Source organism: Callorhinus ursinus, unplaced genomic scaffold, assembly GCF_003265705.2.
Source record: "Callorhinus ursinus isolate GAN/ISIS: 27379988/994484 unplaced genomic scaffold, GSC_fseal_2.0 scaffold1, whole genome shotgun sequence".
NCBI classification, from domain to species: Eukaryota; Metazoa; Chordata; class Mammalia; order Carnivora; family Otariidae; genus Callorhinus; species Callorhinus ursinus.
In genome coordinates, this window is record NW_027397063.1 from 36,754,856 (window position 1) to 36,772,954 (window position 18,099).

The window sequence follows — 18,099 nt, forward strand, 5'->3', positions numbered from 1 at the left end:
GGAATGCAAGCTGGTGCAACCACTCTGGAAAACAGGATGGAGGTTCCCAAAAAGTTGAAAATAGGGCTACCATATGATCCAGCAATTGCACTACTGGGTATTTACCACAAAGATACAAATGTAGGGATCCGAAGGCATACGTGCACCCCAATGTTTATAGCAGCAATGTCCACAATAGCCGAAGTATGGAAAGAGCCAAGATGTCCATTAACAGATGAATGAATAAAGAAGAAGTGGTATATATACACAATGGAATATTATGCAGCCATCAAAAGGAATGAGATCTTGCCATTTGCAACGATGTGGATGGAACTGGAGGGTGTTATGCTGAGTGAAATAAGTCAATCAGAGAAAGACATGCATCATACGATCTCACTGATATGAGGAATTCTTAATCTCAGGAAAGAAACTGAGTGTTGCTGGAGTGGTGAGGGGTGGGAGGGAGGGGGTGGCTGGGTGATAGACATTGGGGAGGGTATGTGCTATGGTGAGTGCTGTGAATTGTGCAATACTGTTGAATCAGATCTGTACCTCTGAAACAAATAATACAATATATGTTAAGAAAAAAAAAAGAAGAAGATAGCAGGAGGGGAAGAATGAAGGGGGGGAAATTGGAGGGGGAGACGAACCATGAGAGACGATGGACTCTGAAAAACAAACTGAGGGTTCTGGAGGAGAGGCGGGTGGGGGGATGGGTTAGCCTGGTGATGGGTATTAAAGAGGGCATGTACTGAATGGAGCACTGGGTGTTATAGGCAAACAATAAATCATGGAACACTACATCAAAAATTAATGATGTAATGCATGGTGATTAACATAACAATAAAAAATTTAAAGTGAAAAAAAAAAACACCACAAATTATTTTTCTGTCAGAAGTCCAAAATCAGTATCACTGGGTTGAAGTCAGGGTGTTGACAGTACTGGTTCATTCTGGGAACCTATCTCTTTCCATGACTTCCTGCTTCTAAAGTTTACCTGTATTCCTTGGCTTGTGCGCCCTTCTCCATCTTCAAAGCCAGCAGCATAGTATCTTCAGATAGCTCTCTGACCCTCCCACCTCTGTTTTTTAATCATCTTATTCCTTCCCTGACTATCCCTCCTGCCTCCCTCTTCTGAAGACCCCTTGTGATTATGTTGACCCCACCTGGCTCACCTAGAATAATCACATCTAAGATCATTAACATAATATACCTACAAAGTCCCTTTTGCTATATAAGGTAACATGTTCACAGATTCTGTGGATTAGAGAGTAGCAAGCCATTATTCAACCAACTGTGGCTACTAAACAAATTAAGGGATAAAGATGGGAAAATGGGTTTTAATTGATGCTGTTGATTGAATCCCATCCCCCCCCCAAATTCATATGTTGAAGTCCTAACTCCCGATGTGACTGTATTTGAAAATAGGTCTTCTGGTTTTAATTAAAGATGAATGAGGTCCTAAGGGTGGTCCTAATCTGATAGCACTGGTAGCTTTAGAGGAAGAGGGAGAGAGAGAGCTCTCCGTTTGGCCTCATCAAGGAATAGCGATGTAAAGACACAGGACAAAGATGGCTGTCTGTAAGCCAGGAAAAGAGCCACAAGCAGGAACTGAATCAGATGGCACAGTGCTCCTGGACTTGCCAGTTTTCAGAACTGTGAGAAAATAAATTTCGGTTGTTTAAGCCACCCTGGTTATGGTACCTTTTTATAGCAGCCCAAGCAGACCAATACATAGGCTGATTAGATGGCCCCTGAGAAACTTCTAGGTTCAAGAGAGAAATCTGAGCTACAAGTGTAGATTTGGAACTTCACAGCCAAGAGACAGTAATTGGTGGGAGTGAAAGACATTACCTGTGATAGTGTATATACTGAAAAGAAAATATAGGTGAGTAAAGAACCATTTGTTCCTAGTAACACCGTTATCCAGGGCAGAGGGCTCAGCAGCCTGATTGTGGGAGGAGGGACTGGCAGTTGGTTGAACTGATCATTTGTAGGGGGGTGGGGCAGGTGGGCAAGTGGAAATGCCAGGTACCTTTACTTCTCATAACCTGCAAAACCTATAGTTAATGTTTTATAAATAAGGAAACAGACACTTGATCCCAGATAAGGAAACAATGACTTGAAGACATTGAGTAACTTTCTCTGGGTCACAGAGATTTTTTTTAAATTAGATTTTATTTCTAACATCATTTTTTTTAAGATTATTTTATTTATTCATTTGGAGATAGAGCAAGAGCGAGTGAGAGCACAAGCAAGAGGGAGGGGCAGAGGGGGAGGGACAAGCTGACTCCCTGCAGACCAGAGAGCCTGAGGCAGGGCTGGATCCCAGGACCCTGGGATCATGACCTGAGCCAAAGGCAAACGCTTAACTGACTGAGCCACCTAGGTGCCCCAATGTCATTCTTATGATGCCAAAATGGAGAATCAATTTTGATAGATCATCATGCAGAGTTTTGAAATGTAAATTTTTTTAGTCTAAAGAGGAACTCTTTCAATATCCCTTCAGGCAAGAAAGGAGGTGGTGTAAGAGACCATCTGGTAGAGACTAATACACTGGATTAAAAAGGTGCTCTGGGGTAGGGCGCCTGGGTGGCACAGTTGGTTAAGTAACTGCCTTCAGCTCAGGTCATGATCCTGGAGTCCCAGGATTGAGTCCCACATCAGGCTCCCCGCTCAGTGGGGAGTCTGCTTCTCCCCCTGACCCTCTCCCCTCTCATGCTCTCTCTCACACTCTCTCTCTCTCAAATAAATAAAAAAATTTTTAAAAAAGGTGCTCTGGGGTAGAGGGATCAGTGAGTTTGAAAAGTCAAAATACTGTGAATAAGAGTATTTAGTAGGTAAGTAATGTACTGGACTTATGATGTCAGAAGTAGAGAAAATTTTAATCTCCTTGAGGACAGTGTTGCATTTGGGAGCATGTTTTAACAGAAAAGAATAAAAAGTGTGAGGTACAGCCTTCCAGTTATGGAATGAGTAAGTCAGAAGAATAAAAGGTACACAGCATAGAGAATGTAGTGCATGGTATCGTAATCGCATGGGATGGTGACAGGTGGGAGCTAACTTGTGGTGAGCACGGCATAACATATAGGCTTGTCGAATCATTGTTGTACACCTGAAACCAGTGTAGCATTGTGTGCCAAGTATACCTCAATTAAAAAGAAAGAATTCGGGGCACCTGGGTGGCTCAGTCAGCTAATCCTCTGCCTTCAGCTCAGGTCACAATCCCAGGGTCCCGGGATTGAGCCCCACATCGGGCTCCCTGCTCAGCGGAGATCCTGCTTCTCCCCCTCCCTCTCCCTCTGCCTACCACTCCTTCTGTTTGTTCTCTTTCTTTCTCTCTCTGTCAAATAAATAAACAAATAAATCTTAAAAAAAAGGAAAGAAAAAATTAAATTCAATCAATAATAAATAATCCTGTGCCTGAATCATGCAGTTAAATCCTCAACCCCTTCTTGGTGATGCACACATAAACTTCGAGCATATGGCAGATTCATTCATTCAACAAATTATTGAGTACCTATTTGATGCCAGGAATCTTGCTGGGTGCTGAAGTATAAAGATCAGTAAGATATGGTCTGTGTCCTTTCATCTGTCAATGGACATCTGGGCTCTTTCCATAGTTTGGCTATTGTGGACGTTGCTGCTATAAACATTGGGGTGCAGGTGCCCCTTCGGATCCCTACATTTGTATTTTGGAGTAAAGAAGGTGTGTGTGTGTGTGTGTGTGTGTACACACACACACACACACACTGCAATACTACTCAGCCATCAAAAAAATGAAATCTTGCCATTTGCAACGACACGGATGGAACTAGAGGGTATTATGCTAAGTGAAATAACTCAATCAGAGAAAGACAATTATCATATGATCTAACTCATGTGGAATTTAAGAAAATAGAGGATCATGGGGGAAGAGACGAAAAAAGTTAAACAAGATGAAATCAGAGAGGAAGACAAACCATAAGAGACTCTTAATCATAGGAACAAACAGGATTGTTGGAGGGGCTGAGGGGCTGGCAAATGGGGTAACTGGGTGATGGACATTAAGGAGGTCAGGTGATGTAATGAGCACTGGATATTATATAAGAGTGATGAATCACTGACCTCGACTTATGAAACTAATAATACATTATATTTTACTTAATTGAATTTAAATTAAAAAATAAAATGGGGGGGAGGGAGAAGTCTTGTAGTACTAAACAACCTGTGGGATCTGGTGCTATCTTCATGTTAAGAGTGTCAGAATTGAGTTGAATTGTAGGGCACCCAGCTGGTGTGGAATTGCTTGGTGGTGGTGGGAAAAACTCCACACATTGGAATTTGGAGTAGAAGTATATCATAGTTTTGGGCGCTCCTGCCCTATTTCAGATGCATCATGATGCTACAAGAGGCATATTGTCATGTAAATATTTGTTTTTAATTGTAGTTTTTAGTGTGATATGCCTAGCAATGTTTAAACCTTTTCCCCGAACCCAATCATTGCAATTAATACTATATTAATATATCATGTAAAATTTAAAACACAAAATAAAAATTATAAAAGATGAGATATAAAAACATTAAAAAATATATATGGTCTCTGCTTTTAGGATGTTTAAAGTTAGTATGGAAAAACATAATGAGTTAATAGCTGAAACCAAGAGGTACTAGCACTAGAATCATAGTTGGTCCAGGCTATGAAGAAGCATGAAGCAAGGAGCAACCAACTCAGCCTTTTGAAGGTATGTTTATCGAACAAGCAACTTCAAATTCTTATTAATGAATCAATCAGATAATATTTTCTTGTCAGGTTGTTGCCAGCCCCTTGACTCACTCCCATGTGTCCTAATAATAAAGGCAGAATTTTATTGAAAAGCATGCCCTGTAACACAATGAAAGGCCCCTTATGCCTCAAGTAAATAAACAAAGACAAATTTTTATCAAATACAGGGGCTTTGTTTGACAGCAGTAGATGTGTTTGCCAGTAGACAGCGTACATGCATGAACATCAAATATTGTTTGGAAAGTGCGTGGTGAAGCAGCACTGCAGGCATGCCTGTGATCATAGAGGCTGGCCACTCCTGACAACTGATGGGGCTGTGAAATTGGAGGCTGATTATGAACAAAAGGACTCGTCAACTAGGAAGTTAGTGTAGAGAAACACTTTAGTGCACAAACAAAGCATTAAAATACAATGTAGCTCTCTAAATGTTGGAGCGGGAGACAGAGATGAATGCACTGAAGTCATGAGTCAACTTTTCAGGCATCTGGAATGATTGCATTCTTAATGCTTCTGGTTTACTGTCTTGCATCCTCTTATTATATTCCCATCACAAAAATTTGAAGGAATTATGTCATTTAAAAAAAAAAAAAACTTGCCCAGAAGTAAAAAGAGGCTGTCTCATATTTAGAATGTGGTGTGAAAAAAAGTAGATAATATGGGATAATGCGTTACTTAATTCATTCACTGAAAAACTCCTTACCCCTTGTTTGATGAGGAAATTAAAAAATTCCTTCTCAGGTCTTAAAGAAATCCTGTTTCCCGACCTAGACTTTAAGAGTCTCGCCATGAAGGATACTTAGAATAACATATTTAACATATCTTCCGTGGATCCAGCATAATTTGAAAAGATTCAGTGGTTACTTTTTAGGACTCAAAAAGCTTTGCAAGTATTTACAAATTAATCTTTATCTCTCAAAAAGTGGCTAGGTGGTAGGTATTTAGACCTCTCCCCCAATGATACTAAAGCAGGAAAAACTAATGTGACTTCCTCTAATACCACAAAACAAATTAATGGTGAAGGTGGACATAGAAGCCCTAATTTCTGAGAACCTGTCCTCTCCCATGTCTTAATCAGCTCTTGCTCCTGACAAGTCTTGTTAAACATGTGAAATCTCGCATTGTCTTGAATCTTTCTGTGAAGTTGAATCAGAAGCATTCAATATCAAATATCATTTCAACTGGTGTGAAATTGTAAATTTTCTAAAAATTGTTTTTCTCTTTCACATGTAGAAGGTGTGCTATGTGTTGGGAAGAAATCCAATAGAGTAGTCATAAGTCCTTGAATACAATTGGGTAGGTGACCCTTCTGATAACATTAATAATAATGGAACTTAACTTAAGACCTCAAGAGACTAATACATCCCTCTAGACCTAAATTAAAAATTGGCTATATGTTTTTCCCTATGCCTCTTCTTTTTTAACACTTTCTTTATATGACACTTAAAAATATTCTTCCTGTTGCCTTCACACTCAGGAAGGAAAGAGAATTGTGCACAATTAATTTAAAAAAAAAACCTGAATACAGAAGATATTGAAGCATCTCTTAACTGTACACAATGAAAAGAAAGCAAAGGAGACTATGTAATTTAAAAAAAAAGGTTACTGTATTGGAAAATCCCTGTCCTCTAAGATATCCCAACTTTGGGTCTAGAGTTTTTCCCCTCTCATTTATTCATTTTGTTCATTCAACAAATATTAAAGAGTTGCTTATTATGTCCTAGGTACTGTGGATATAACAAAAGATAGAGATGTCAAGGCCCATGCCTTCCTGACTAAGATTATAAGTTGACCTGGTCAAGGGAAGATATTTGAAATGGAGCAATACGTACCAAATGTATAAGATTGTTAAAAATGAATTTCAAAGAAATTTCAAATAGTCAAAAGTGCTATACAGTAAATATGCCAATACTCTCAAGCAAAGATCCCAGGAACACACTATAGTTGAAAAAGTTGGGTTTATTGTTCATTTCAGCAAGGGAAAACACACAGCATGTGGAACTGTAGTATGTGTCAGTAAGGGAATGTTAGATGAAACCTATTATAGGATTTGGGCTTCGATTGGGTGATGTGGGCAATCTAAGGAAGCAGGAGTTTGCTCTAAGATGAGATGCTGTCAGAAAGCAGCAACAATTCTGTAAATGAGTATGTGTTTGGCTTTATATTAAGTATTTTTATTCCATTTTTATTGACACATATAGTTGACACACAATGTTACATTAGTTTCAGTTATGCAACATGGTGATTCAACAACTGTATACATTATGCTCTATTCATCACAAGTGTAACTACCACCTGTCACGATGCAACACTGTTGCTATACCATTGACTCCATTCCCTATGCTGCACCTTTTATCCCCATGACTTACTCATTCCAGAGCTGGAAGCCTGAACCTCCCACTCCCTTTACCCCTTTTTCCCATCTCGCCACCCACTCCCCTTTGGCAATCACAAGTTCTCTGTATCTAGAGGGCTGTTTCTGCTTTTTATTTTTATTTATTTTGTTTTTTAGATTCCACACATAGGTGAAATGATATGGTATTTTTCTGTCTGACTTATTTCACTTAGCATAATACCCTCTAGGTTCTTCCATGTTATTGCAAATGGCAAAATCTCATTCTTTTTATTGGCTGAGTTGTGTATATATACCACATCTTCTTTATCTGTTGTATATATATGCCACTCTTCTTTATCCATTTGTTGGATACTCAGTCGTGTATATATATACCACATCTTCTTTATCCATTTGCCTATCAATGGGCACTCAGGTTGCTTCCAAATCTTGGCTATTATGAATAATGCTGCAATGAACATGGGAGTGTAGATATCTCTTCAATATCCTTTTTTTCATTTGCGGGGGGGGGGGTAAATACCCAGTAGTAGAATTACTGAATCATATGGTTTTTCTATTTTTTTTTTTAATTTTTGAGGAGCCTCCATACTGATTTCCACAGTGGCTGCACTAATTTATATTCCCACCAACAGTGCTTTACCCTGTTGATGAGATAGATATTCTCACCCAAGGGCCATGGGATGCCAAACACACAACACCTTACCTTAGACAGATGAGATTGGTAGATATTTATTAATTATATGTACTCACAGCCCAGGTTGGGGGAAGAGGACACCACACAGGGCCACCTAGAGGTTACCCTTGGGAACCTAGCAAATAACCAGGGGCCTATAAAAGGCAAGCTTTGTAGCACCATTAGGATGAGGTGCCCCCTGGTTCCCTTAGGAAGATGTGATTGGCTTGTTTGAATCATTCCACAGACTGGCAGGAAAGTGAAACCTGCTATGCAGGGGTAAGGAAGAACGATATCTGATCCATTTGATAAAGAGGGATGTTTGGCTAGAGGACCTTATGTATGGGAGCAGAGTGGGAGGGAGAGCCTTTGGGAAGGCTATTTGAGCCCTTCCCAATTTCCCCCAGATATTAAGGCAGCACATAATATTGGGCCTTAATTTTAGGACTTACACTACAGTATCTTAATGATTTTATCTACACGGAGGGGGAGACTAGAACAAGGAAAAGGTTGTACTTGGTAAAGAAGCAGCAGTTACTCATTTTAGCCAAGAGAGGAGGGCGTATTTAGCATTTTGGCATGTGACCTTGCCTCTGTGCTTAGGCAAAATTATGCAGTGACCTTGCTCTGTCTCATTTGATCATGGTCTCAGGGTGACCTTGTCAAGTCTGGTATAGTGTGTGATAGGAGAATAACACAGCCCAGCTCTGAGAGCGAGGCCAGCTTCTGATTGTACAGCTGCTCATTTTTTTCTTTCTCATTTGGGAAGGAACTAATAGTAGTGGGGTTTTAAATTAGATGGATTGATCAGAGAAAGTTTGGTGAAGGAGGGACCTCAAATCTTGGCCTTCACTGCTAATAAGAAGCAGTAGAGAGGGACCACATAGAGAGGGACCGAGGAGGATGGAGACAAGGAGGGAGGGGGACAATTTGTGGAGAGCATTCCTGTCAGAGGGAAATAGCAAATGCGAAGAATGAAATACCTCATTAGACCTGAGGGATATGTTCTAAAAAGCCATTGGGAGTGTGGCTCTTTGCTTCAGTGACTCTCAAGGGGTTGGAGGTAGGAGGAAACCAGAATCTCCGGACAAGAGGAAGAAAATTTTGGAAAGCCTCCAGGGGGTTGTGAGATGACAATCCTCCAGGATGGATGGTCCCTCACTACCTCCACCATTCCCCTACCATTTTAATTTGGTTATGTAGACTTTATATGGAAAATCCAATACTAATTGTTATTATAGCATAATAACAAAATGTTAATAATAATAAACATCCTAGACAACAAAGAAGAGTGGTTATAAGCATGGAACCTGGAGCCAGACTTCCTAGGTTCAAATTACAGTTTTACCACTTTCTAGCTATGTCAACACAGACAAGTTACTTAACTCATGTATCTCAGCCTCTTCAACTGTAAAATGGAGATAATAATGGTACCTACCTCAAAGGTTTGTTGTCAAGGTTAAAATATATATTTAGTTTTTAGACCCGACTCATGGTAAGCACTTTATAAGGGCTACGTGTGTAATAATGATGGTGACAATGATTGGTAAAGGAAAAAAATCTGTAGTTAACACCATATTCCTATAGTGACAAGTTAATCATGGACTAACCAGGATTATATAAATGTCCACACATCTTATTGAGGAATGGTTTATTTTATTTATTGTTATGTACAGGGCCTCCATTCTTACTGCAAGGACAACAGTATAATGGATCAGTCTTTAGCAATGTCTTAAACTATGCATTTAATTTAAAATATTTTTTCCTCTCTGATATGTCTGATACATCCAGGTCTACTGCAGATAAAGGGTTTTAATACATTCTGTAACTGAATTTTTTGGACTTTGCCTGAAAAATGCACTCGGAGCCTCAGATCTTTAATTGAGGCAACCATATTTAGTGTCACTGAAATAAGTGTGATAACAGCTTGGCCGTGCAAAGTTTGACATTAAGAAAACACCTGCCTGGTAATAATAGGATACATGAATTTCAGACAATAGAAAACCAAAGAAAATTACTACTGCCTGTCTTGATCAAATAACAAGAGTTTTCTGTTCATTCCACTATATTCAAAAGTTTATTTGGATTACTATGAAATGTTAACAGAAAATCACTTGGATTATGGGCTCATGGCAGGTGAGGAGTTTTAAAATATTGATAAGTTTTTATACGTATTAGCAGACTTATTAAGGCAAAGTAAAAGAAAAAAAGAAGAAAAGAAATATCTGTCTTGTCTAGATACTCATATAACAAACCACAGTGATCTGAGAAGGAATTTCAAGTATCTTAGTAGGCCTGGGTATATCAGACATTAACTTAAATTTACATACATACCTTTTCTGTCAAGGTTCAGAGCCTCAATAGAATAATGTTGAACATCTCCATCAACTGCCATTTTTTATGTTTGAGGGAAAATCTTTTGAAAAATAAAAGAAACGTTACAAACAAAACTGAAAAATTATGGCTTCTTTTTCCTGTGAGCATAAGAACATTTAACCCCCAACAGGTTGAGAGCATCATTAAGTAAAAAAGATTTTTCTTGTTTTGATGTCAAATTAAGCAAGATTTGTAAAACTCCAATACCGTATGCACTGAACTTAGGGACCCCATTGTAGTCTGTGTTTTCTGCTTGCTTATTGTTAGTTTAACATATTTAGAGTAAACCCTCTTGTTAGACTGCTTTCTGTTTCTAATGGACATGTTTGCACATAATTTAGGAAGCGATATTTTGGCTTGTTTCCTTCCTACGTTGTTTTTTTTTCTGTTTTTTTTTTTCTTTTTACTTAATATCTTAGCATTTATACCAAGAAGTAGTTAATATTGAGTCAACATTAAGTTGACTATAATGAGTTGGTCCAAAGAAAATACAGATAACTGAAATCTATGGTACTGCAAAAATTTAATTTGGTCCTCTACACTTAAATTTACATTGCATTGAACTATTAGCCAGACCTGCTAGCTAACAAACCAATTGAGGATAGTTTATTTTCATTTCTTTGACCCTTCCAAAGATTCATATAACTTAAGGCATATGAATAGCGCTTTACAGTTGATAAGGACTTTTACATATATCATCAATTTTGATCTTCCCAATATCCTTATGAGGAAGGGACTTTATAGAATTATGGAAGATTTTATTATTATCTTCGCTTTCCAGATTAATAAATTGGTGATCAAGCATCATACTCTTAAGTAAAAGCAGGTAATGAGCCTCAGAAAAGCTAAGTCTGGAATTTTAAGCTTTATTGAACTTATTGCCTTGCACTGAGGAAACTTCCAACCTTCTTTCCCACAATAACCCCTCTAGTGATCCTTGTGTGTATACAGCTTCCGACCTTTGAAGCTTTGTCTTTGCTTTTCTCACTCCTTGTCTGGAATGTCACTGCTTTTCTTGAATATCCAAACTGCGCCCATTGCTCAAGGTCCAGCAAAAGTTTGACCTGCTCCAAAAAGTCTTCCAGATCCAACTGTTCTTACTTAAAGAATACAGCGTTTGCAGAGATTGGTTTTATGTTCTTAAGTGTTTTATTTATGTTCAGCTAAACTCTTGTACTCAACCATAAGCTCCTAAGAACAGAGACCAACTCTTATACTTCTTTGAAACTCACAGCACTCTTATCACCAGATATATATATGTAGTAAATTCATCATAAATATTTGGCTATTATTCCTTACTGCCCCCATGAAGCCATTGCTGAGCCATAGATCATCTTACTATATCTGTATTCCAGCCATGTGACTTGTAATTTAGTTTGTATAATCACCTGTTATAGTTGAGTTCAATGTAGTCATTTCAATGTGTTCATATACCAATTGACCCGTGCATTGATTTCTGATGGTAGTGAAGCTCAGGCATATGGCCTACAGAGTCAAATCCACTACACATGCCCGATGGATTCCCTGAATAGAGAGACATTTGGCCCATATATCAGTATTAAGAACAGGAACAGGAAATGTTATGGAGTGATTGCTTTTCTATAGAATTACATTAGCATCACCCATTCTGCTAGTCATAATTTCTCTGCAGATCAGGGAGATCTATCAATGGTAGTTCCTGTCCTACCCCATAGGAAAATGCATTCCGTTATTCATTATAAATGATGCTGATCAAGCATATTGTCATTACAAATTTAATTTTTAAGAAAGAAATTTCCATGTGGAAATGACATCCTTGACAGTCATTATGTTAAAAAACAAAAAGATGGTAACATATGACAATTCAATTCTTCTGGAATGTAAGTATTCTGTTTAAACAAACAACTGCTTTTGTTCATATTTTAAGGAGAATTTGGAGAAGTCTGTAGTGGGCGTTTGAAGACACCAGGGAAAAGAGAGATCCCCGTTGCCATCAAAACTTTGAAAGGTGGCCACATGGATCGACAAAGAAGAGATTTTCTAAGAGAAGCTAGTATCATGGGTCAATTTGACCACCCAAATATCATTCGACTAGAAGGTGTTGTCACAAAAAGTAAGTACTCATTTTCTTCATTACTTTTTTTATATATCTCTATCTCAGTTCCTTAAAAAAACAAACAAAACTTTAATAGCAGTACCATAGCCATTAAGGGGATAACTTAGTTTGGATATCATTTTCTGATATCACCCCTCATAGTCTTGATATTAGGCTACGACATTATCAGAGTTTGCAGTGGTCACCAAACAGCTTTGAAATGGTATTTATTACCTATAAATCATTTGCTAATTTAACTTGAAGTAATGAATCAAAAGTAAAGTATTATAGATTTTTTTCTAATCTCTATAAACTATTCACTTCTTCTAAAGCTGCTAAACTTTCAGTATTAATAGAAGAAACAATTTAAATATTTTGGGTCATTAAGGTAAAATACTTCTGTTTGGAAAAAATCTCATATACAAATAGAGATGCTTTATCTGAAGTAAGACTTTTACATCTATATAGTGGAACCCATCTACATAAATGCCATTAGAATTAAATTATTTTAATTTATATAAAATGGATAAAAGAATTACAACTTCGAGAAAAAAAATCCTGTTTTTACAGAAATAGTGGGATCAAAGCCATTCCTTTGAAGTTTCTTAAAAATACAAAATTAATCTCGTACTCAAATAGATTGCTATATAATCACTTTTACTTGAATAATGATAGGACACAAACCTTAACTATATTTCTCCTTATTTTATTCACTAATGAGTTATATAAAACCCAACAGAGAATGGCATTGAAAAAACTCATAAAAAATAATTTAAATCTTTGAGAAGCATTTTCTCATAAAACTGAAATTTCTTTTAAAACCATTTATACGAAATTGAAATTTCATGTCATATTTGAAAGCAGGAAAATATAAAAGCCTTACAAAAACCATTAATTGACTATGTGTTCCAAAGTCCCTCTCACAAGGCATTGATCAACATGCTGCCCAAGGGGAGTGGAAGATTATTGACAGCCTCAATAGTCTGAAAGACACAAAAGAGTACTTGTGTTTTTCTTTTTATGGTTATCCATTTTTTTCAAGTTTTTATTTAAATTCCAGTTAGTTAACATATAGTATAATATTAGTTTCAGGAGTAGAATTTAGTGCTTCATCACTTACATACAACACCCAGTGCTCATCACAACAAGTGCCCTCCTTAATACCCATCCCCCATCTAGCCCATTCCCCCACCCACATCCCTCCATCAACCCCGTTTGTTCTCTGTAGTTAAGAGTCTCTTTTGGTTTGCTTCCTTCTCTCTTGATGACAGCTGTTGAACTGGTCTTTTACTTCAGTGACCTTAATGGGGCCTGCCAGTATTTATGCCCTTCTATTGTTCTCTCCATTGATTCTGGGCTTGTCCATGTGACTGGCCTTGGGTAATGGGACATTAACACATGTGATGCACGTGGAAGCATCTTACATGTCTGCGCTTTGGATCCTGTCGTCTTGCAACACTACTTCCTGTAACTCAGCCTCCAGTACTGAGCAAAGCCAGTCCATATGGTGAGGCTTCAAGCAGTATTGCAGAGAGGAGGCAAACTAGAATGTCTAGTCCACAGCTCTGTCTGAGCCCCCTGAGACAGCCTGAATGCCAGGCTTGCAACAAACCATCTCAGACATTGCAACCTCTCCCCACCACCACCACCACCACCACCACCACCACCAGATGGCTGTAGCTGCCATTGACATCTTATAGAGCAAAGGAACCACCCAGCTCAATCCAGTCAACCCATAAAGATCATGGGAGAAGATAATTTTTGACTGTTGTTTTAAGCCACAGTTTTGAAAAGTTAGAAATCTACTCCTGCCACTTAAGACTTGTGTAGCTTTAGGTAAATTATTTACCATCTCTATCCTTTACTTCCACATCTATAAAAATAGGGCCAATATAATTCCTACTCCATAGGAAAATACTGTAAGGATTAAATTTATAAATGTATAAAGCATTTAGCATAGTATGTGTCATAATAAGCCACGCTAAATGGTAGCCGTTATTGGTGCTATGTGCCAGGCACTTTACACAAATAGTTTATCATTTCATTTTCACAGCAACTACTGTGAGTATCATTATCCACTGAAGCTCAGACAGGTTAATTAACTGGCAGAAAGCCCTCTAACCCATAGTAAGTAGCATGGCAGGTATTCAGGCTGAGGTCTTTTTGACTCTAAAACCCATGGGGTGTGTGTGTGTGTGAGTGTGTGTGTTGTTTTTTTTTTTTTTCTTTTTTCTATATCTACATGAATCAACCAGTTTTATACTTTAATTATCTTTATCCAATCTGAATTAAATAACATTAAATAAATGACAATCTGAATAAAATAATATAGTACTACTTTTTAAAATAAAGAAAATATTTAGGTTGTGAAATAAACTACTTCTAAAATGTAAAATTTGGAAAGATCCAGCTATACCACAATAGCTAGCAAAGACTATAATTTAAAAGCGAGAGAATAACATGTTAATTATTTCATTTATATTTTCTGAATTCCTTGTCATTAATTTAGCATGAACTTTTCAAGTCATTCCTTCTGTCTTCTATCTCTCTGGAAGGAAAAATGTAAGTTTAAAGTTGGGTTATGAATCTTCCCAAAGCATTTAAAATAACAACTTAAATATACTGTTGAAGTCTTCTTACATGTATTTTTGCATGTAATATCTGGAAATAAGTGTTGAACAATAAATTTAGAGGTTGAAAGGTATTAGATCTTTTTTCTCCCTTTGATGAATAACATTATGTGACTTTGTCAAAAATGCCTGTGTTTTATTCACATATCGTCATATATTTTATATGCATATAAATACATAAAAGTATATGAAAAGGAAAATGATTTATAGCCCTATGAAGTAGTAAGATTTATTTATCATAAATCAGCTGAATAGGTTTAATGAGATAGTCGGTGGTACTCGTCTGCCAGTTTGAAATACTCCGTTTATTTCACATAAACATGCAAACAGCTGACACAGTGATTGTTTCACATCTCTGACAATCTAGTCTCAAAAGGGGACCAGTGACCTCCACATAGCCAGATTTGTATGCTCCCTAAGTCAAGGTCCTTGTTCCATTTCAAGAAAAAGAAAGAAGTGGGGGCAGCAGGGATGGAAGGAAAAGATAAAAAAAGATCATCAAGAAAGGACAGACTCAATATGCTTTTGAGTGGCAATCATTGTTACAGTTTTAACTTGTACAAGTGAGCCCCATATAAGGGTGTTGTGCCGCTGCTGAGGTGGGTGGTAGAGGTGGAGGAAGGAGTAATTCACACAAAGATAAGTGGGCATATTTATACTGTTATCTTCTTGACTCCAGTGCTATGAGATTTTTAAGGCAAAGGCAATAAATAAATGAATGCCTCATTCCCATAAATACATGGTAATTGTTCCAAGATTGCCCTTAAGTATCTAAAAGATAGCTAGCAATTAATGCTCCCTAAGGACTACCATATTGCATAAAAGATAATACTGACAAAGATAGAGATGCAGGATAGGTTTATGCAGTCATGTTAGTAGAGTATCCTGGGGTTCTGAGAAATAAACACACAGACTCTCAGTTGAAAGTAATGCAAAATTATAGATCAAAATCTTCATCAGATCCTTTCATAAATTCTTAATATGCATACTTTTTATCTTATGTATATGTTTTATCTCTGAGAGATACATAGTACAAAGTTTGTGGGAACACTTTTGCTCTTTCATATTCAGGCATATAACTACTTCTATTTTAAACTTTAAAGTTAAATGACAAAAAGCTGCATTATATAAAAAGTATGTGTGATAAAAGTTGAACCTACTTATTTGATACACATCACAATTTCATTAACCTGTTAAGATAAAACTGGTATAAAAAGAGATTAATTGACCGAAACCATATGTTTAGCACATACTTTTTCTCCAAGAAGCAAATAGAAGCCATTAGTTAGAGAACAGACTTGTAGCCATTAGGAGCACGGACAGTAGCAATTTGTAACTGGTAAGGTATACACCAGTGTCATTAATTACATAACCAAAAGAGAAAGTGCCACTCTTCTATAAAGAGAAGAATTATGGTTAGATAATGAAGCAATACAGTGGTGTAACCACACTCCAGAAGACCGGGCCTGGCAGTTTGAATCATGACGATAGAAGAAACAAGAGAGGACTAATGAAATTCCCATCTCCCAGCTTAGTAGCTGATAATTAAATTTAGATAGAACAGCTACATCTCTAGCAAATCATAGATCTAGAAAGGAGTAGTAGAAGCCAATCAGGATAGCAAACAAACTCTCAAACAACTTCACTTCATTGTTGGACATCACTAACGACTCTGTGGGACAGTATGGAAGCCTCAACAGGAAGTGCTGGGCCTGGCAAACCCTCTTTAAATATGCCAGAATATTGTGCTCTACTTGTCAAGTAATACATTGTCCAAGATTTTAACTATTGCTGTTGCCACCAATATGATACCTGCCTCTCTACCAGGTTGTGTATCCTCCTGCCTGTTACAGAGTCTCGGGCAAGTCACTCAATGTCTTTAGGCCTCAATTTTTTTCCTCTGCACAAAAAGATTGAAAAGTGCAGATTGGACTAGAAAACACATCTATCCCTAATATTTTGTGTTCTGTTCCTTTGCCAGAGGAAGAGAGTCACAAGATGTTGGTGAGGAAAATTTCTACTGTGATAACTTATCACCCCATTTCTAACTTTTTTTTAATAACTTCAGGTTTGTTTCAGTTATCTAAAGAGAAGATAGGTTCAGGAAGAAACAAAAAGTACCTTCAATAAAGTTTTATCTTTAACAATCTGTGAAGAGAAAAGGGTAGGTAAAATTTTTCCTATAAGCAAAAATTTTCCTGTAAGGAACTATATGGAATACACATTGAAGGGGTAAATATTCTGCAAATCTGATTCTAATAAAATAAATTAGATGGTTATTAACCCCACCTCTGGAGTTCAGCTTCTCTGCTAGCTAAGATAGGTTGAGAGTTTTGTTTTGCTTTGTTTTCCAAGAAATAGTTACTGAGTACTACCAGGTGCTAGACATTGTTGCTGATTAAAACCTAGAGCTATAGAAAAGAGGCACTCAGTGCCCTTGAGAAGCCCACTTGTTGGCGTCAATCCACTGGGAGCAACAAACAAGTAAGCCAGTATTTCCCAGTATGCTGTGTGTTATTTTGGATACAGTTACTATTAATTTATTCATTCACTTGTTCAGTGAATATTTATTGGATGCCCACTCCTTTAGGCACTGGTAATACAGTATTGAAAAAGAGCTTCTATCTACTGCACGAAACCAAGAGAAATTAATGTATGGATATAATTTTAGGTAAAGAGAAAAAAACCTGAATGAAGTGAAAGATCAAGCCATGCCAAGATTTGGTAGGTGAGTTTTCCAGGCTGAGGAAATAGCTTCTCAACCCTTGTGGCTAAGAAAGAAGTCAGGATATTGCAGACATCCAAAACATCTGGAGCAAAGTATGGATTACATATTGAAAGAAAAAACTCTAGGCAGGCAAAACAGTAAGAAGTCTAGTGTAGTAATCCAAGTGAAAAATAATGAGAAAAGAGATTAGATAAGTAAAGATAAGAAGAAGGGAATAGAGTCAAGAGCTGTTTCCAAGGCTAAATTTGGAGACCTTAGTGACTGATTATACATGGAGAATAAAGGAATGGGGATAATTTCAGATGCCTCACAGTTTCTGGTTTAACATAAGTAAGGGGATGGAGAGCAAATTCTGGAGAAATACAGATTTGGAGAGAAAATAATGAATTCTAGTTTGGATATGTTGTGTTTCACATGCCTGGGACATTTAAAGACTTCCAGAAAGCCTCTGGAGCCTGGGTGGATGTCTGGGCTGCAGGTGCAAATTAAAGACTTGTCCCCAGATGAGCAGTGATTGACAGTTG

General features: G+C 37.4%; 1 protein-coding gene across 9 annotated transcripts in view; it reads left to right on the forward strand.

The window, feature by feature from the left end:
- The window catches only part of EPHA6 (EPH receptor A6), an 831,631-nt gene that overhangs the window by 627,570 nt on the left and 185,962 nt on the right, over window positions 1–18,099 (forward strand). For all 9 annotated transcript variants that reach the window (XR_012378040.1, XM_073892326.1, XM_073892340.1 and 6 more), the window contains one exon: window positions 12,050–12,235. Coding sequence is in view for 8 of the 9 variants with exons in the window: in XM_073892326.1 (XP_073748427.1) it covers window positions 12,050–12,235 (186 nt within the window). In the remaining variant the exon portion in view is untranslated. The remainder of the gene's footprint in view (window positions 1–12,049; window positions 12,236–18,099) is intronic.